This window comes from Lutjanus erythropterus, chromosome 3 (assembly GCF_056507025.1).
Source record: "Lutjanus erythropterus isolate fLutEry1 chromosome 3, fLutEry1.hap2, whole genome shotgun sequence".
Lineage (NCBI taxonomy): Eukaryota > Metazoa > Chordata > Actinopteri > Lutjaniformes > Lutjanidae > Lutjanus > Lutjanus erythropterus.
Window position 1 is genome coordinate 1,813,406 of NC_139319.1, and position 21,232 is coordinate 1,834,637.

The 21,232-nt window shown below is 38.0% G+C and overlaps 1 protein-coding gene across 1 annotated transcript in view; it reads left to right on the plus strand.

Annotated features, from left to right (window-relative positions):
* Positions 1-14,857, plus strand: part of meis1a (Meis homeobox 1 a) — a 66,241-nt gene extending 51,384 nt beyond the window's left edge. Inside the window, exons 10-13 of the mRNA XM_084714606.1 lie at positions 2,408-2,466; positions 8,988-9,077; positions 10,341-10,456; positions 14,073-14,857. Of these exons, the coding sequence (XP_084570732.1) occupies positions 2,408-2,466; positions 8,988-9,077; positions 10,341-10,399 (208 nt within the window). The 3' untranslated portion in view covers positions 10,400-10,456; positions 14,073-14,857. The remainder of the gene's footprint in view (positions 1-2,407; positions 2,467-8,987; positions 9,078-10,340; positions 10,457-14,072) is intronic.
* The last annotated feature ends 6,375 nt before the right edge of the window (positions 14,858-21,232 follow it).

The following is a 21,232-nucleotide window of genomic DNA, read 5'->3' on the forward strand; positions in this document are numbered from 1 at the left end:
ATTTCCTTTTTTTGCTCAGTGTTTGATGAAACATCACAAAATATTTGACAAAACACCAGAAACCAGCAGAATGATTTGTGAGTTTTTCCAGATTGTGGTTTTAAGTTTCAACAGATTTTTGAGTTTTGCACAACTGATGTGATCGACTCAACTCGTGAAAACATGTGCAGTAAATTCTACTGCAGAGAGAAAATAGTTCCTACATGAAACTGTTCGCAAAAAGGTCTGTGGACGATCTTGAGTAACCTGGTGATGATTTTTGGAAACAGACTGTTGAGTTTTAACAGTGTATTTTTTTTTTTTTTGTTGCTTTGAGCACCACAAGCTGTTTACTTCCATTAGAGTGAAGAGAAGGCAGATATCTCTACAGCTGATATCTTTAAATCTCTGCAACTCACACCAAAACTATCTGCATCAGGGTGGGCAAATATTTTTCATGAGGGTCACATGAGAAATTGATCAGGCTGCCGATGGTCACACACAAAAACATAAACAACATGGATGTACAGTATAAAAGATAGTTAATTATCTTTACCAATGAACACTGACCTCTTTCAAAATAAAGGTCTAATAATGGTGTAATTTGATGTTTCCATTATGGCCTTGTGGACCACATGAAACCTGTCACTGGGCTGCATCCGGGCCACGGGCCACATTTTGCCCAGGTTTGATCTTGATGGATAAACACCATCAGACCAGACAAAGTCAAATATCTTACTGAAAGTTGTTTCTACTTTTAGTCAGTGACATAGTTCAGCTTCCTGTTGGAGCAGATCTTCTTCACTCTCCTCTAAAAATTCTCTGTATCTCACCCTTCCTCCTCCTCCTCCTCCTCCTCCTCCTCCTCCTCCTCCTCCTGCTTTTTTTTACTCTCTGAAAAGGCTGCTATGGCTTTTGTTTTCCTGAAAAGGAAACAGGGTCGTCCCCCACTTTTTCTGTTTTTGCCCCCTCTCCTCCCTCTTTTCCGAACAAGTTGAAATGGAACCATCCCACCCGAGGGGGGGTGAGGAGGTGGGGTGAGGGTGGGGAGGTGGTTGTAGGGGACATAAATCAAGTGGGGAAACCACAGAGCTTTCACTCCGGGGCGGGTCAGGAGGGGTCGGCGGGCGGTTCAGAAGGCTTTAAGCTGAGGAAGACCAGAACGCTCCTCTGCAGAGGGGAGGCGGCAGGGGGAATATGAGGAGTTAAAGGGGGGGGGGGGGGGGGGGGGTCACAGAAGGTGCCAGGTCATAGGTCACGCATACCAGGATGATGGCTTTCAAGAGTGTACTTAGAAGGGGACATGTATGAATGCACTGCTGCTGCAGCCTCACTGCAGCCTGACGCTTCAACACTTTTTAACACTTTTCCTCCACTGTATTAACCTGTTTAATAATCAGAGCACTGACACCTGACAAATACTGTAAACACAATAAAAATGCATCAGTACTGAAATGTGACTAAGCCACTGGTTGCCTGTACCGTTAGCAGCCGACCAAACTGCTGTTCAGCAAAGTTTACTTGAACTGCAAATACATAAATCAGAACTTAACTCGAACTGTTTTTCACTGGTGGAAACCAAAATTCCAGACCTGACTTTCAGCCAACGAAAAACCACTTTTTTAACTGCTAAACCTGACTTTTAGCTAACAGAAATAAAAATGCGAAACCTAACCTTTAGGTAGTGCTTTAGTGTAAAATGTTTCAACTGCTAAACCTGACTTCAGCTAATGAATACCAAACCATTTTAGCTGCTAAGTCAGACTTTTAGCTAATGGACAACTAACAGTTTTTGCTGCTAAAAACATGACTTAACAAATGGAAACAAACTGTTTTCATGGCAAAAAAAAACAGATTTTTAGCTAAGCTAAACTATTTTAGATGCTAAATTTAGCCACTAGCTAACCTGAACCACCTTGTTTTAGCTGCTAAACCTGATTTTTAGCTAACAGAAACCAAACCTAATTCTGCTCACATTGCTTCCACAGCCCATGATATATAATTCTTACTTTGCACAGTTTTTTTGAAACATGAAAATAATTTACAACTATATGTGATGAAAAACAAAGGTGTTTTATAATCTTTAAAGAATATTTTAGCTTCTACATTTGATTTAATGGGTGATTGCATCAGGCATTTTTCTGTTTGATGTGATTTACGGATTTTTGTTTCCAATCAAACTCAGAAAATAAGTTGCATGTTGTTCAAACTTGAGATATTCTGTGTGCAGTGATGCGTTTGATGTCCTACAGTGAAGCAGAGAGCAGAGAGGACGATGTGGTTTCTCTGCAGCTTTAGAGACAAAACACTGAAATCAGACACTGCTGAGCCTCCTCATTTATGAACTGTCAGTGTGCGTCTCTCCCTCCTTCTCCTCCCTCCTCTTGTTTCTCTCCTCCTCATCCTTCGTCCTCTCTCTTTTCCTCAGGTTCATCAACGCGAGGCGGCGGATCGTTCAGCCCATGATCGACCAGTCCAACAGAGCAGGTGAGTTTTACAGGTTTACGCTTCAGTTCAGATCTGCTCATCTTCTGATAAAAACAGTTTTTCACTCTGATGCTTTAAAAAATATTCAGTGAACAACAAACTCTTTTTTTCTCACAAATGGATCTGATTCAATAATTTACATTCTTTAAAAAAGTGTAATAGTTCTACAAATTGTGGCTGAGGCAGAACATTTTTAAAAGATGCTTTTCTCTCCATGTTTCAGCTCGTCTTCAACCTGTTTTTGTTGACTAAAGCTTTGTTTTTGTCATGTGGTAATTCACGATAATGTCACGTTCCAGGGACGTCTGATGTTTGACATGCGATAGTTGGAAAAGCATGGTTCCTACGGTTCCTGGAAACCCTTTAAAATACTTTGATTTTAATGTTTTCAAGGTTTAGAAAGTGCTTGGTTTTTGCATAAAATGCTTGAGATTGTTGTTTTAACAAATGTTGGTTTGACAATGAAACAGTTTTTAAAATGAAAAGGGTTTTGGACATTGAGAAGTGAGAAGTGACTCACAACTCTGTAGAGTCATTCTGTCATAAAACATATTTTTGGGTGTTTACAGCACAATAACATCTGATTTAAAGCGATAAAGAAATGACGAAGGACCTGCTTGTTTTGACCATATAAACATGTATGTAAATGTAAATGTGTCACCACAGCTGTAAGGAGCTGGAAAAAACTGAAAAGTGCTTGAGTTTGACTTTGGAACCTGAGAAAAGCAAATCAAACCCAGAAGATGAGCAAAAACCAAAACCAGATTCTGTGACTGTTGAGCTTCTTGTACTGGGAAAGTCTCAAGTCTCAGATCTCGAGGTTTTCACACAGAAACAATTCTGTCATGTTTCCAAAAGATCGAGATTGAACAAACGGGAACCAACATGTAATTTTTTCCCCAAATGAATCAAATACATCCCTCATAGCCTGATCTTAAACTACAGTGCAGAACTGATTCATGCTTCTGTTTGTTTGTCGTGTCACCGACTCATGTTTAGTTTTACACTCAACTCTTGAGCATTGGACAAATTGTGTCCTCGTGAAACTGTATTCTTTAAGGATTTTTTAAATATCAGACAAGAATTCACAACTTCAGCCGCTTAAAAAATGTGTTAAAAGTCTTCAAAATCTAAAACTAACAACATCTACTGATAATAGAGATGTAAAATGTGATATTATCATCATCTTTGTTTTAAAATCACTTTTTAATTTAAAGTTGTTCCATCAACTCCATTTTTACAAAATCCTGATTTAATCAGGCATAAAAATGTTTAGCTGTACCCTGAGGACCCCTGTCTCACTTCCTGGTTTAAAAAAAAGGCAGGAATGCTGCTCAAATACTGGTAAACTTTATATTTTCAGACAAATTCTTTAAATCATATTGCAGATGTGTCTCGACTATAACATCCCAGCTCTTCTAAATCAAAGCTAAATAAGTTCAGTCAAATTTTATTTTAGCCTATAATCATAATTTGCTTCATACAGTCTGTACCGTGTGCACGAGGCCCTGCCCTAAAGTTTTCAACCCCTCAAATCTCAGTTTATTATCATAGTAAACTGAATATCTTTGTTTTAGACAAATTGAGACATTTAAAGACGTCAGTCTGGACTTTTAAAAACTGATCTCCATTTGACACTATTTCTGATATTTTATAGACATTTCAGCCTTACATTAAACTTAACTTTAGTCTTTTCTGTCTTTTCTGTTCTGTTGACTTCAGGCAAATGAAAACCCTGCACGGATATTTTTATCACAAATTGCTCCCACAGTGGCAGCTGCACTCTCTGCTATCTGGTTTAAAACAGGTCGAATGACACCAACAATCCATCATTTATGGTCTTAGTGCTCAGACTTTGTAACAACTGAAGCACTCATTTCCTAATATGATGCTAGTAGATACGTATGAAAGTATCACAAATAAGATGTTAATTATATTCCCTAAAAAAAATCGGGGTTTCTCTAAGTTTCAACAAGTTGAATTTAAGAGTTTTGAAGGCCAGTACAGGTTCAATTTAAAAACTATTTTACACCCAAACTGGCAAAAATAAAAGTAAATGCACAGTTTGCAGTGGTGGTTATTGGTTCAATCTTGGTTTAATTCCATTTCCCCCAAGTCACATTTAAAATCAAACAATAATCTTAACTTCATAGATCAATTGTCTTTTAAGACCCAAAATTCAGATTATTGGATTTTAGACTTTCTAAGGATCTGCAGAAATATTTTTTAAAAATCTTCCATCAAAACAAACCCCAGTTTCTTTCATTTTTTGACACCTAATCTTTTTGGATGTCTGATGCCTTTTTTGATGCCTTATATTTTTTTCCTATCTGCACTCTGATTGGCTAGGAGGCTACTTGTTGCCTTTGTTGATTAGCTTGACACTGAGGTTATTTTGCGTGGAAAAAGTTTGTAAACCATCAGTCTGATCAGAGCAACAGACAAGTGAAAACACATCAGTAATACTGCACATTTTTAATATCTAAAAGCAGGAATTATTACCTACATAAGTACTTTGATACAGACAGCTCTTGCTTTAGTTTGTTCATATCATCTATTACTTTACTGCCCTACAAAGGAAAAGGGCAGGAACTTCTCAGAGTGCAGAACTGAAAGAAACGACTTTAATGTTTTCTTATTGTCGAGCCAAAATAGTTGCAGACAGATAATTCAATGTGTGTCAGTTTTATGTCTTTATATCAGCTTATTGTTTCTACATATTAATTCTGCCCTCTAATTTGACCTTTGACGACTTTATTTGGACGTTCCTGTATTCTGCCTTTGCAGAGCGAACCAAAAAATACTGGGTCATACCAAAATAAAAGGCTGATGACTTTAGCTTTAAAAAGCAGAATAATGACAAAAATGATAAAATCCTCAGTCTGATAGTGATGTCAAATGAAATGACACCCTTTACTGATAATAACTGATAATATTTATATTCTTATCAAATAAAAATTTAAATATAAAAGCCAATAAACTGCAACAGAAAAATACCATCAAACTTTTTTCTGATAAAATATGACACTGGTTGATTAATTTTTAATGCATTTTCACACCTGATATTATGACTCTGTGGTCTTATTTTAATATTTTTCTGTACTGGTGTTATATATAGTAGTATAAAGCACAGAGTTGACATATTTTTTCATTTTCTTGCAGATATTTTACATGTTAGAACACAGTAAACTGAAGTTCCGGTGCTTTTCTGTGGTTTCTCTGCAGCTTTTTGCAGTTACTGTTTTCAACCCCTATTTTCACTGAAATGAAACACATTTGAGGGAAGATATTTGTCCTTCACAAAAATTATGACTTTTTTTTTTTTTTTAAACAAAAAAATGAAGTTAGTGCCTCTTTCTTTTGTAGGACAGTATAAGCTAACAGTTAATTTTTGGGACGAACAGGACAGGATTCAGGATTGGGGACAACTGCTCCAGGTTCGGGACATCTGGTCAGCCTGTAACTGGAATACTGACGTGCATGTAAACAGAAAATCAGCCTGAGTTTGAGCAGTAAGAGTCTCGCTGGTTGAACTTCCCCCCAGTCTTTTGCTCTCTTGGCTCCTCGGTGTGTTAAAGCGAACAGAGAGGCTTAAACTGCAGGATTGAATGGCCTCTAAACCTCAGCAGGATTAGCTCCAGACAAAGACGCTAATCGCTTTGACTGACCACTCCATTGAACATTTTAACCTGGGATTAAAACAAATAGGAGCCCAGCTAAAGCGGGGCTAAAGTACCGCTAGCCTTTTGGCCCCTAAGCTTTGTTAGCATTAACCCCCGGGGCTGACTTCCACACAAAAGCATCGATACACTGCTGAATGACGGTGATGAGAAACTGTTTTAAAGGTTTGAATCCTGGGAATGTGACGATGGAGAGAGAAACGCTTCAGATGAAACTTTAGCGAGCTAATTTCCCCACGAGGATGAACACATTTCATTTAAAGTCATCTCATCACTGATTAATGACCTCCTCCTCTTCTCCTCCCTCCAAAGATTAGATGCAAGATGAAAAAAAGGAAAATAAACCACACGATAAACAAGTGTAGAGAAAACAGGACCACATTTAAACACACCATAACTGGTGATATTAGATTTTATGAATAAATATAATAAATAACAAATAGAAAATGTATTTAAAATAGTGTTAAGTCTAATTTTAATCAGTGGAAACTGTTGGCGTATGTTTTTCACATTTCAGTCAATCTAGTCACCAAATTTTAGTCACTTTTCAACTTATTTCACTCAGGATTTGATCATTTTTATCATTATTTCATGAGAAACACAACACAGCTTTGTTAATGTTACCTCATCGCTTTTCTAGTTGTCTTAATATAGCTAAAAAAAAAATAAAAATTAAAAGAAAAGGTCATTTACCTCCCACGGGAAGAGACAGTTCACCCCGAAATCAAAACTACATATAAGTAGATGATTTCAACAAAAGACTTTAGTAAAAAAGTTGATGGAAGCCAAAATCTCAAGGCAACTTCAATAGATTTTTGAGTTTTGAGAAAGTTTTACTAACTGATAATGTTTCGTTGAAATAATTTACTTTTCTTCATCACAAAAACTTGAATCATTGAATTTTAGAAACTCAAAAAAAAAAGTGTATCAAAACTTGTTGGGTAAAGTTATTAACAATTAAATTAATAAGTAAATAATTTTAATTGCAACCATTCACTTTTCAAGCACCCAAATAACGACAAACCAGGTTCACTGCTCACGTGAAATACAGAATTTGTTGGGTTTCTAAAACTGGAAAAATTCGATTTCATCCAAAGAAGAAAAGTAAATTCTCTCTAAAGATCACAGGTCAACAAAACTTTGTTTAGTTTATTTCAACAGAGTTTAATTCAAAACTCTAAAATCTACTGAAGGCACTTGTCTTGAAATTGAGTTTTCTCTTTGTATTATTTTTGTATTATTGTATTATTTTCTGTATTATTTACAGTGTAACACAGATCATACCAACATTAAAGGGACAGTTCATCCCCAAATCAAACAACACATATTCTTCCTCTGGTCTGCTGTTTATCCATCTAGATTTTTTTGGTGTGAGTTTCAGAGTTGTGGAGAGATCAGCTGTAGAGATGTCTGTTTTCTCTCCACTGTAATGGAACTAGACAGCATTTGGCTTGCAGTGCTCAAAACACCAAAAAAAAAAAAAAAATAACTCTGAAGAATTGAAAACCAGCGTCTCTTTCCAAAAACTCCTGACCTGGTTACTCAAAATATCCCCCAGATCTTGTTGTGAGCAGTTTCATGCAGGAAGAGACACTGGTTTTGAATTTTTCAGATTTATGTTTTGGTGCCTCGAGGACCACAAGACAAGATATCTTCAAAACAACAATTAGAGAGTTTAAAAAAACAGACTTGCAGAAACAATCCGGTCTTTATGGCGTCCGTTCATATTTGGGCAGTGACAGAAGTTGTTTGCCTCTGAGGGGAACAGAACAAATGGAAAAAGTGTAAATGTTGTAGGTTTGTTGTGGCTGTTCTCGCTGTTACTATTTTGCATTTAGAAATCACGATCGAGAGGCAGCAAGATCTCTGATCATGTGGCATCGTGAGACTAAAATCGTGAGACACCCAGGGTGTATTAGCATTAACAAACACTATAGATCACCGCCTTTAGGAAAAAATGTAAAAAACTGCAAAAAAAAAACAGCTGCTCCCTGCAGTTTGTTTCAAACAAACAGTGGGAACTATTTTCAGCGGCGGATTAATTCATATTTAGTGTTTCCAAAATCCCAGGACAGTGTGTGTGGGACTGAGTCAAAATAAACACAGTGTGTGTGTTCATGGTAATGAAGGAACTGTTGGAAGGAAGTGTTGTCAAAGATAATAGTTAAATTTTTTTCAATGCAGATTTTTCACACTATGGACACTCGGTCTCCATCTTTTCTCCATAAACTGATTTATTAATCCTGTCACATTCTTGTCCATTTAAAATTCCACGTCTGCTCCATGTTTGGACCCATTTTTCAAATCTTTTCTGTAATAATTATTTTCATTATTGATTATTCTGTTGATCATTTTCTCTATTAATTGATTCGTACCTGCGTCTGCATTGTCTTTTCCTCTAAATTTTGACAGTGGCTCGTCTTCTTGACTCTGCATAAACTCGCTATTGATGCCAAATTTAAAAAGAAGTCAACAGAGAAAAGAGAGAATTTAATAGCTGCAGCTCCAGACAGATTTTTTTTTTTTTTTTTTTTTTTTGGCCAAAAATATCTCTTTTGATCATAAAGGCTGCAGAGTCAGATGGTCAGTAAACTCATTGTTATTGATCCTGTGGGGAGCAAACTTCAGGTAAATCTGACCTGTGTACTTGACTTACACTCACGTCCTCGGGTCTGAACGCTAACGAGACACTGATCTCTTCATGAAGGAACGGTCGTGTGACAGACAGCAGCTGTCAAACCGTTCCTCCGCCGCACAGTGTGAATGTGAGAGTGATGTCATCACTGTGGGACAGCAGGCAGCGAGATAATTAAAAAGACTGATCTCCCCCCGTGTCTGCAGTGAGCCAGGCAGGACCGTACGGCCCAGATGGTCAGCCAATGGGAGGCTTTGTTATGGACGGACAGACACACATGGGAATCAGACCACCTGGTAAACACACGCAAACACACACACACACACACACACACACACACACACACACACACACACTTTGTACATTTTAATACATTTATTAAAGAATATTTTCAAGACCTGCTCACTCTACATTATCCCTCTTACGACTCACTTAGCCCCAAAAAAGTCAGTAATTTGACACAAGATATTGATTTAAGATGATTTTATTGATTTAAAAATGATGTTTTTGCTCCTCCAGAGCCAATGTGTCCATAGCAACAGTCCGCTTTTCATAGCAACAGTCTGCTATTCAGGAATAAAAGAGCTCAGAATGCTCTAATGGACCAATCAGAATAAACAGAATGGATCTATATATGAATGCAGATCAGTCAGTTTGCATGCAGTCAAACAGTCTGTGCTGAAAGCAAAAGAGGCGGAACACAGTGGACAAAATGTGATCCCAGAACCTCTCTGCTAACGTCTAATAATTTTTAAAAAGTTAAATCATTGTCAATCTGCACTCAGCCTGTTAGCAGGCTGCTGAGAAACCGAGGGCGTGTTCACACCAGTCTTGTTCAGTCTGGCTGAACTGAGTCCTGGAGTGTTAACCTGCTTGGTTTGGTCCGTTTTGGAAGGTGCAAAAGCCGGATTCAGGCTCTGGTGCAGACCAAACAACAGTTGGTCTCCCATTGTAAAGTGAAACACCACTGGAACCAATCACAGACGCATAACATTATATGTTTCATTTAATTGGTTAAACTCATGACGACATCAGAAACACCTGCAATATTAAATAATTTAATTTAGGGCTGCATCTAATGATTCTTTTCATCTTTGATTAATCTGTTGATTATTTTTGTGACCAATCAATTAGTTGTCTGGTCTATAAAATGGTGAAAATGTTGATCAATATTTCCCAAAGACCATGACGATGCCCTGAAATGTCTTGCTTAGTCAGAGAGGAGTCAAGAAAGTAGAAAATATTCACATTTGAGAGGCTGAAACCAGAGAATTTTTACTTTTTTTCTTAAAATAAATACTCAAACTGGTGAAGATAAAAGAAACATTTCTATTGACAGATTTTTACCACATGTGAGGCAAAAAAAAAAGTGAAGTCCTGCAGGCGGAACCAGATGAGAGGTCATGTTGTCGTGTAACTCATCCTCTTAAATCGTGGTCTATAAGATCACCACGTGTCTGTAGCGTCTCTGTTCTCTGAGAACCACGTGTCTCTACAAACCTTCAAGTCGTCCAGCAATTTGCTGATGACTCAGCTGTTTATTTCTGTTTGTCCTGCAGGTCCCATCGGTGGTGTGGGGATGGGGATGGGTGTGGAGGGACAGTGGCACTACATGTAGCAAAACACAGCACCGCCCTGCAGCCAGAGGACCCGCCCAGTGTCCCGGGAAACCACCGTGAGTAACACAAGTCACAAGTCTCTTTAACCCTCTGAACTGATCATTTAGGTTGAAACTTGCACCATTTCTCCTCAAACTGATAGTTCAGACAATTCTAAATGCACAGCTTAGTCTTTCCATTGATGCCGTTGATATTTATTTTAGATAAACATCCAAAAATCATAGAAGAAGTGTCACGTGTACTCAGATTCAAGGGGGTAAATACACATGATGGGACAAAGTCATTGTTTTGCACATCACAAGTAAATCTGAACTCTTTATAGTCAAGTCCTAAACTTTGGGTTTTACGTCAAATAATAAAGTAACAGTTAGTTTCAAACTGATTGATTAACAACATTACATAGCTGTTAAGCTAACAAGCTAAGCATCAACTCGCTAACTATGTTAATATTAGCCTCAACTTAGCATTTTTTGTGCAGCTTCAAGTGTTGAAGAACAAAGTTTTTCATACTGTGATCATTTTTTTGTTGACCACCTCGTCGTTTTTGCACGTTAACAAAATTATCTTTTGTATCATTTTCAAAATTTTCATGTTTATCCAAAGGAGAACAGCAAACCATCTCAACTAAAGTTTGTAGGTCAGCAAAACTTTTTAAATTTTAATTCAAAAGTCAAAAAGTTTGAGTTGGGCTCAGAACTATTCAGTTTGGCTCAGAATCTATTGTGCAACGTTGCATTGTAATTTTGTGTTGTCTCGACTTACATTCTCCGTCTGCAAACACATGTAACAAATACACCAGTAAAAAAAAAAAGTTTGGATATTTTGTCAACTAAAATGTGTGTCACATTCTTCGTCTCTGGCTTGGTGTCTGTTCCTCTAAATTTTGTCGATGGGTGTTGAGAGAATTTAATTGTTGCAGCTCCTGACAGATTTTTTTTTTCAACCTAAACTGGCCCTTTAGATCATAAAGACCACAGAGCTCTGGAATAAACAGTGTTGTTTACCTGCAGAGACTGTGATCATTTTGAGCGTGAAAGTTGAAGAACTCAGTTGTTGTCATGTTTTGAAGGACAAAGTACATAAACTGTGCTCAGTTTGAAGTGTTTTCTGAGTGTTTTCTTACTGTTAGACTAGTTGAATTAAAATGTGTAATCAACAGGGAAATTAGTCGCAGGAAACATCCCTAATAAAAACAGCAGGGTTCACAGATAACTCTCTTCCTCTAGCAGCATATTTCCTTTGGTAAAACAATCTCATCACAAGACTGAATGGTGGCTGTTTTAAGGTTTTTAAAAATGACACCATCTTTCTCGGAGTTCACGTCAACATGTTTTATTTTTTTGAGCATTTTAAAGATGTTTTGTTCATGTTGAAACTGTGTGACCTGCAGACATGCAGTCAGAAGCTGTTTGAACTTTTTTTTTGCTTTATAAAAACTCAGAGATAAGACCTGAAAACATCTCCCTTATCCTATCACCAACTCCTCTCAGCTCCTCCTCGCTAATTAAATCCACTTCCATCTGATTTAAAGGTCAATTAATCCTCTGAGATCCTCTCCATATTCTGTCTAACGAACTGATCATTAGTGAGAGACGCAGAACGCTCTCATCTCTTTATTTGATTACATGGAGTCCAATTACTTCGTAAGCAGTTTTCATTATTAGGCTGGGGGGGGGGCAGTGAACGCAGCGTGGGGAGGAGGGATTAAGAGGATGTTAATGTGTAGAAAGGAAGTTTAGAGGAGATGGGGGGGGGGGGGGGTTCCTAAAAATGTGGTCAGTCAGACGGCAACTTCAGTGAGACCAGAGACAATTAAAAAGTCTTCAGAAGAAACGTTGGTCTTTCTTCCCTCGACCATTACTGAGCTTATGACTGACGGGAAACAATGCACCTGTCAGCTGGGATCTGATGCACCCATGCATGCAGCCGCAACACACACACACACACACACACACACGCACACACACACACGCACGCACGCACGCACGCACGCACGCACGCACACACACACAACACACACACACACACACACACACACACACACACACACACACACAACACACACGCACGCACGCACGCACGCACGCACGCACGCACACACACACACACACACACATACACACACACACACACACACATACACATACACACACACACACACACACACACACACACACATGCGCGTGCGCGCGCGCCTCCTCCTTTCCCCCTCCTTTTTTTTAACATTTGCTTCTTTTGGAAAATTATTCCAAACTGCATCCTGAATGATGATCTTTGATACCTCTGATGCAGTACTCTGTAAAAAATAGTTAAGTTGAGAAAACTCAAATTTTCACAGCAACTTCACAAGATTTTTTAGTTTTGAGCCAAACTCAGACTCTTCAGTTTTGAAAACGTTTTACCAACTTGTAATGTTTTTTTGAGATAATTGACTTTTCTTCAGAAGAAGAAGTTGAATCTTTAAGTTTTAGAAACTCAAATAAATGTCTTTCAAAAATTGTCGAGTAAACTCATTGAAGTGAAATGTTGTTGTGTTTTCAGTTGTAGTCGATGAATTTTTAAAACGCTAAAATAATGACAAAACAGGTTTGCTGCTTGGTCAGTTTTTGAATATTGTGGGTTTCTAAAACTTTATCTATAGAAGAAAAGTAAATAATCTCAACAAAAGATTACAAAACTTTGTTTAGTTTATTTCAACACTTAATTACTAAGTTTAGTGTTGACAGTTGCTTTGACATTATGAGGAGGTTGACACAAACATTTAAAGGGACAGTTCACCCCAAAATCAATGACACACATTTTTCTCCCAGCCCATAATGCTTTTTATCTGTCTAGATTTTTTTTGGTGTGAGTTGCAGAGTTTTGGAGATATCAGCTGCAGAGATGCCTGACTTCTCCCCAGATGGCACTCAACTTGAGAGCAGGAAAATAGATTTAAAACATTCAAAACCAGCATCTCTTTACAGAAATCATGACCTGGTTACTGAAGATAATCCAGAGAACTTCTCATTAGCAGTTTCATGTAGGAACTACTTTCTTTCTAGTAGGAAGAAAGTAGTTCTGGTTGATTCTACTGCAGACAGGAAATAGTCCCTATGCGAAACTGCTCACAACAAGCTCTGTGGATTATCTGGTTTTGAGTTTTTGAAATGTATTATTATATTGGAGAGAAGGCAGACGTCTCTAAGGCCAAACCATGACAACTCACACCAAAACAACACAGATGGATAAATATAATTTCTTTTCCACGTCACAACTTTAATATCAAACCATTTGTTTTTCAGCTGAGACACAGTTATTTTCTCCAGGGACACAACATGCTTCACCACTTCAGTTATTGCAAAATGAAAAATGTTTGACTAATATATTAGATATTATGGTTAATTGTCCTTTAGAGGAGCAGACGCTTGTCTTCAGTCCAGTGGGACATTTTTCTGACTAATCAGATTTTGATTAGATGGTGATTTACCTCGACTGAGGAAACTATGTTTTTATTTCTCTGACAAACCAAATGAAAATATGACAAGAAGAGACTTTATTTACTTTCTCTTTCTGTTTTTTTTGTTCTTGTTGTTATTGTCGTTGTCAAACTCATGTAGGACAAGTTTATCCTCTTCAGTTTTTTCTCCTTTTCACATCCTGTTGACATGTTACCTTGTGTTTTCTCTGCAGGAGTCTCTCAGCAGGTCTGCAGACCTCCTCGGCAGGCGTGGAGCAGGACCTCACGCCTCCTCACCCGTCCTCCCCTCAGCCCCACCCCTCTGGGCCTCTACCTGTCCTGATGACGTGAACACACCTGTTGGCCGCTGCGTCTCCATGGCCACCGGAGACGCCCCGTGACTTAAAAACTAACAGCTGAAGCACAAAAACAAAAAGAGAAACGTGGGGACAGATGGAAGGAATCATAAACAGCTGTGTGTCTTAACTGATGACACTCGGGGGGATTTTTCTGGATCGGGACAGAAACGTCGATGTGGCGTCTCTGGATTTGATCATTTCCTGTGATGTCAGCAGACCAGAATGCGGTCCATCAGATTTAATCCTCTGTCCCTCTCTGGACTACAACTACGGAAGCCCCAAGAGGACATTTTGACACCAGCAGAGCATCCTTCCCCTCCTCTCCTCCTCTCCAGCAGTTGAACACATGAAGCTGATGTCTGTATTTCCCGAGGCGTCTCTGTTTGAAGAGGGAACGCATCGTACAAACCGTTTTTCAAGAGACTGAAGCTCTGAAAAATGGCGGGCAGCGGTGATGCGACTGAGCGCTGTCGACTAGACTCTCAGAGGACGAGAGACAAGTCTTTACAAGAGCTCCGCTGCTGCCTTTTGCATAATATACTGTTTTAAAGGAAGGGACTTTTCACTTTTCACACTGTGTGTGTTTGTCTTTTTTTCATAGACTTGTCTTCCTTCGAGCCCCACAAACCTCTGAGTTCTAAAATAAAAAGTGAAACAAACTTGTTCTTCGATTTGTGAAAGTATTTTTTTATTGACGCCACCTGGTTTTGTCTCCTCATTCTGCCGTCAAAAGTGGAAGTAACACTTTTTATGAAGGTGCCTGAAATAAGCATTAGTTTATAGGTAATATGAGCCTTATAACATTCTTATTAACATTAATATGTGTAAAGAAGACCATATGTGTTTGTTGTTGCTGTTGTTTTTTAAATCTAATAACAAAAATAGACAATTCGCAAGAGGATTCAGAAAACAATAAACACAACAGCAAAACAAACAAAAAAGAAAGAAAGAAACACTTAAAATAAAACAAATACACAATCAAAACTATACATCCAAATATACACAAATACAAAATGTATCGCAACCAATACTTCAAAACAGGCCCAACAACCTTGGTAACAAAGCAACTAAATTAAATTAACGTAATTCCATTATTGTATAGAAAGAGGAAGAGAGAGAAAATATATACACCATAATTACTAATAATAGCACAACAATCATGTTTATTGTTGGATTATGAGAAATTGCTAAGAACTTGCTAACAGATTAATAAACTTGTTAACAGTTTACAGACTACTGAAGACTGATATAAAAGCCTTATGAGTTTATTACGATAGTATTACAAACATATTTATCACGCAAGTTTAACTAACTTAAAGATTTCTGCATCCTTTATTATGCATTTATTAACGTTAACTATATATACTATACTACTATAGTTAAGTGTTAGTAAGTGCCTCGTTAACTGTTGATAGGTGCATAGTTAACTGTTAATAAATGCATAAGAAAGTATAAAGAAGTCTGAATAAAGCAACATCAAAAGTTTCGTAAAGGTTTAACAGTGACATAGGTAAGTTAGATAAACTCATTAAATGTGTTTGTGTAAAATAAATGTTTGTCCCAATTCTCAAGAATGACTCAGAAAATATGTATAATATCATACTTCAGTAAAACTTTATCTCAAGTTTTAAGGCTTTCTATAAATTTTCACAACAGTAATTTCCCAGAGAGAAGTGGTTATGTAAGTTTTAATTATTACATCATTTCCTGGGGAAAATGACATGATTTGGTTGAAGGTGTTTAGTTTGCACTGTAGTAAACACAGGTACAGTACACCGGACAGTACTTTTGTTTTTTAAACAATATGTTAAAATGCAGTTCAACACAAAACTGAAGGTGGTCCAGTACTGCAAGAATCACACTGACTGCAGGATGGACAGACACACACCTACAGGCCTGAATGTTGGACAGCATTAACAGATGATGAAATGTTGGGTAGAGTCACCACAATAGAAACATTTTCTACTTTTCACTCTTTAACTCAGATCCTTTTTTAACCAACAAAAATAATATCAAACAACCTGCACATGTCTGTTATAAACCACTGAGAGTTTTCAATGACGACAACAAGTCATGAGGAACGAAACAAAGTTTAATCAGACTGTTTAATCCGATGTTTCAGCTGAAGAGTCCGACTCGAAACACCGTGAACTACAGCTGGAACACAGCCAAAAAAATAGAATTAAACAAACTGTTTCCACGACAAATTAACAATAACAGTGAATTTGTTTGATGGAAGTTGTAATAATTCCATCAAACAAATCCCCCAGAATCGCCAATAATTTTTCTGTTTCTTTTTTAACTTCTGTTCCTACTTGAGTATTTTTTGTCTGTGGTGTTGCAACTTTTACGATAAGATTTTTAAGATTTTCTCTCAGGGTCAGACAAGTAAAAAACTAACTTTTTTCATTTTGAAGAAGACAAAAGAAACTGAACAGATTTTTGAGTTTTGATATCAACTCAAACTCTTTAGTTTTGAAAAAGTTTTACCAACTTCTGATCTTTTGTTGGGATAATTATTATTACTTCTTTAGATAAACTTAAAGCTTTGAATTTTAGGAGCTCAAAGCAGTGTATGTAAAAAGTAAATGTTAAGATTTTCAATTGAAACTATTTAATTTTTCAGGCCCTAAAAAAAAGACAAGTCAGGTTCACTGTGGCTGATTTTTGTTCTCTCTAAAACTCAAAGATTCAAGTTTATCTAAAGAAGAAAAGTAAATTATCTCAACTAAAGATTATGGATCAGCAAAACTTTTTAAAGTTTATTTCAAAGTTTGAGTTGAGCTCAAAATGCAAAAATCTGTTGCAGTGCAGCGTTGCTTTGAAATTTTGAGTTATGTCAACTATTTTTTTTTTTTTTACAGTGTAGGTGTTGTAGTTGAAGAAACAACAGCACAGAGCATTTTATCTAGTTTCTGTCTCTGAATGCAGCTCATCTAAACTGAGTTAAACTTACATCAGAGCTGGTGGATTTTAGGAGGAAAAGGCCTCAAAAGGACTGAGAGGAAACTAAAATTAAACTTGAATTTGACGTGTAATTTTGAAGAGTCACTCTGGTTTGAAGAGGAAAGACTCTCCTGAAGGAAAGCAGCTCAGACCTGCCAGCAGCAGCAGCAGCAGCAGCAGCAGCTGGCTCTCGCCCTGCTGTCCAGTTTGGTTTAAAATAATCACTCATAACAGCTCGTCACTTCACACGACGCACACGCAGACCTGAGGGAAGATCTTTTAGCCTCAAGTCCAGCAGAGCAGCAGCTCACTCTGATGCAACTCTTCTTCTGGAATTCAACTGAGGAGGGGAGAGGAAAAAAAGGGGCGATTTACGTAAATCTGCTCCAAACTCTTAAATGGAGAGATTAGTTCCCCCTCACGCTCCAGTTGGCCTCCTCAATGGACGTGTTCTCCCAATCCGCTGGGAGTTTCCTAGATACACCTCATTTCAAAGCTGGAGGCCACAAAAGAGATCATTTATCTTCCTCTTAAAATCAATTACTAATTTGGAGAAGGGACTCGAGACGAGTGCAGAGATTCTGACTCCTTCTGACTCGAGGGGTTTTTGTTCAGTGGCTGCAGGAAGCAGAACTTGTTCAGATGAGTTTTATGGTCCTGGTGACATTTTTCAACCGACCGGAGATTATTTCTGAAGCAGAAAACATGAGAGCTAAAGCAAACAGGCGTCCTCTTCTCCCTGTGCTTCCCTCTGAGCTGACTGACAGGCGGCAGCTCCAACTCCCATGTCTGACTGCCCTCTTTAGGGGATTGTGGAAACTGCCTTCATCTCTGTTTTTAAATGTGTGATTAAGCCAGTCAGCCGAGGTCGAGCGCTCATCAAAGAATCAAACGTCCTCGCTTAAAAATGCAAAAAAAGATGAGACTGAAAAAGAAACACCATGCTGGGTCTCTGGAGAGGCTGCAGCTGCTGCGACAACAACACAGCGACAGCAAAATAAACAGCAACATCTGATTTGAGAGAGATTTTTAAATGACTGTTTGGAGCTGGGCAGTGGTGTCGTTTCCCACAGACCACTAAGGCAGTGAATGCAACATGTTCAGGCAGTTTATTTATCATGATCATTACTATTTCTCAGAGATAGCAAAAGCACTCTGAAATGTCATCAGAGTAAAAAAGTAAAAAGTCGTCTTCTGTGCAAAGCTAACTGAAGCTCAGCTTCTCTGCACGGTTGAGTTTCCTCTCGTCTGTTTTGTCCTGTTTGGTCTTTTATCTAGTCTTTTTTCATCTTACTTTTTTAAGTCTTGTTACATATTTTGTGTTGATGAATCTGTAACTTTTTTTTTGTTGTTGCATCTTTTATGTACTTTTTGTTACATTTTGACATCCTTTTCTCCTTTGCATCTTGTCTTGTTACGTCTCTTTTGCCTTGTTACGTCTTTCATGTTGTTTTCTTACATCTAACATTTTTATCTTGTTATGTTTTCTTTGTCTTTCATTCGTTCTTACATTTTCACATCTTTTCATCTTTAGGTCATTATATCTTTTTGTTTCATTACATGTTTTTTGTTTTGTTATGTCTTTTTCGTAGTTTTTGTCTTCTTACATTTTGACTTTTTTTTTGCCCATTTACTCTTTATGTCTTGTTGTCTTGTTACATCTTTTTGTTACATCGTAGTTTGTTCTGTTGTTGAAATCAGTCTTGATGTTTGGAAGGCGACGTGACACAAAATACAGATAATCAATAATTCCTTTCAATTGCTGTAAAGATAAAGTAACAAGCCGGTTTTGAAAATCTATCCATCCTTCTTCAACCACTTATCCACAATCAGGTTAAGGAGTAGAAAATTCAGATATTTGTGTTCAGATGCAGAGAATAAAAATAAAAGCCAGAAAAATAAATACTCAAGTAAAGTACAGGTAGCTGAAAACTTTAGTTACTTCCCACCTCTGCACTATTATAAAGTCACTGTACTCTTAAATGTGAGGTTTGATGGACGTCATGCTGGTATCATGACCAAACAAATATATCAGATATGATATCAGATATATTTGTTTATGCTGAGTTTAGTTTGAGTCAAAATAACCTGCATCGCTTCTCTTCTCGACTCTCTGTTGTATAAATCAGACACCAACATAATACTTTCTGCCTCGTACTGATACTTGAAGGGTAACTGTTTTTGAAAATCTTCCAGTATTGATGGAGGTAGCTGACTCAAAAAGCAGCAACACACCAAATATAAATCAGTCCCTCGAGGAAGTTTCGATCCTGAGGCTTCCTGGTAAAGTTACTCAGAACAGAGTGTGTTCTTGTTCTCTTTAAAACAAGCTGACTTTGGTTTTTAATGAATGATTAAATTCTTGAAATCTTCTTTTGGCAATTTTCAGTCGGCCCCACAATTTCATAGCAAAAAAATGCCTGAAAATCATTGCATTGTGATTTTTTTTAGAAAAGCCACTGTGAAATCAGGCATTTCAGGCTGCAACAATCCCAGAAAAGAACGCTCTGATGAAGGCTTTGTGCCGAAACGCGTAAGCGTTTGTTTGTGATGTGAGCCAAATAAAAAAAAAAAAATCAATAATAAGTGAATAAACATTTGTCAGTACGTGCCCTTCCTCATTATCTGTCTTAAGCTGTCAAATGAACAAATAAGTAAAGAAAGAGAGAAATAACTTTGGATCCTGTTCCTCACAGTTCTTCATCTGAACCAGCCTGTGGACACTGAGGGACGTTTGCCAGACTGACTGACTGATGGACACTAGAGCTGCACAATTAATCAAAATTTTATCAAAATCATAATCTGGCTTTCTTTTCAAATCACAGGAGGTGTAATTATTTGTTAGAGGCAAAATGTGTGTCAAAAAGCTTTTAAAGGCAGAGACGTAATGTTGTAAAAATGATCATTATCTGTAATATCACAAATCACATCACAGTTCCAACCTCAGTCAGAATAATTAAAATTAGATGTTTTTTCAAAACAGTTCAGCCTTAATGGACACATGTCAAGAGGCAGAGGTCTGTTTTCACATTCACTTCATCGGGAAAAGGTCAAAGTCTTCAAGGAACAAGGAAGAAAACAGAGACAAGAGGAGGAGCCTAGTGGAGGTATGTCGTCTTATGTAAACACCTGATATATCAGGTGTGTCAGTTTTATTTTTCAGTTTGGTCTCAGCGTTTGTGATCCTCTGTCTGTGTTCTCTCAGCAGGAAGGAATGCAGCAGATGTGTACAGATGGTGATGAATTGGTGCTGAGGAAGCAGCGGGGGCTCCAGTGCCCAGGGGATGACGCCCCCCGGCTGCAGGCGGCGAGCTCGCAGAGGTAACGAGGTTTATCTAAACAAACCCACTCCTAATTTGTCCTCGAGTAACGAACGTTAGCCTGAGCAGAACCAAATTCCAGGGAGACATTAATGTGCCTCCTCCAGGTCTGCAGCCTGTGACCTGCCGGTCCATCAATACTCCACTTAAAAACAACAGCCGCCATGAGCTCACTCAGCTCCTCCTGAAACCTGCTCTGTTCTGCGTCCAGATCTGTGGGATCCAGGAGAGCTCAACGCAAAGTTGGATAATTTATTGCCTTTAATTAAATGCTTGCTTCAGGAGGGATTAAATGTGGTTCCCCATGTGCGGGGCAAAAGGGGAAGGTATTCAGTGTCGGACAGAGGATCCAGGAACTCGGGGAAGGGAGGATCATGGTTACCTTGAGAGAGGAAGTGGAGGAGGTGAGGTGGGGGGAGACGAGGGAGGGAGGGGTCAGTTTACCCCAGCGGGACACATCGACCTGGTGGACAGGAAGTCCAGCTCATTTATGAAAGACAGTCGTCATCTGTTCACCTGAAAAGGCAGGTGATTTAAAGAGGAGCGACACACTTATACGTGTTTCTTGAGCTGCAAACTGAAAGATATGACTGATGAAACATATTAATGCTGACATTTCTTACCTCATTTATAAAAATCTGCATTTCATGAATTGCAGTGTCAGTGCTGACGTAGATGAGGATTAATTTACATCATGACATTTATATCTAAAGAAATCTTTCGTGAACATCTTTGCACTTGAAAAAAAAACAACTTTGCCCTGTGGCA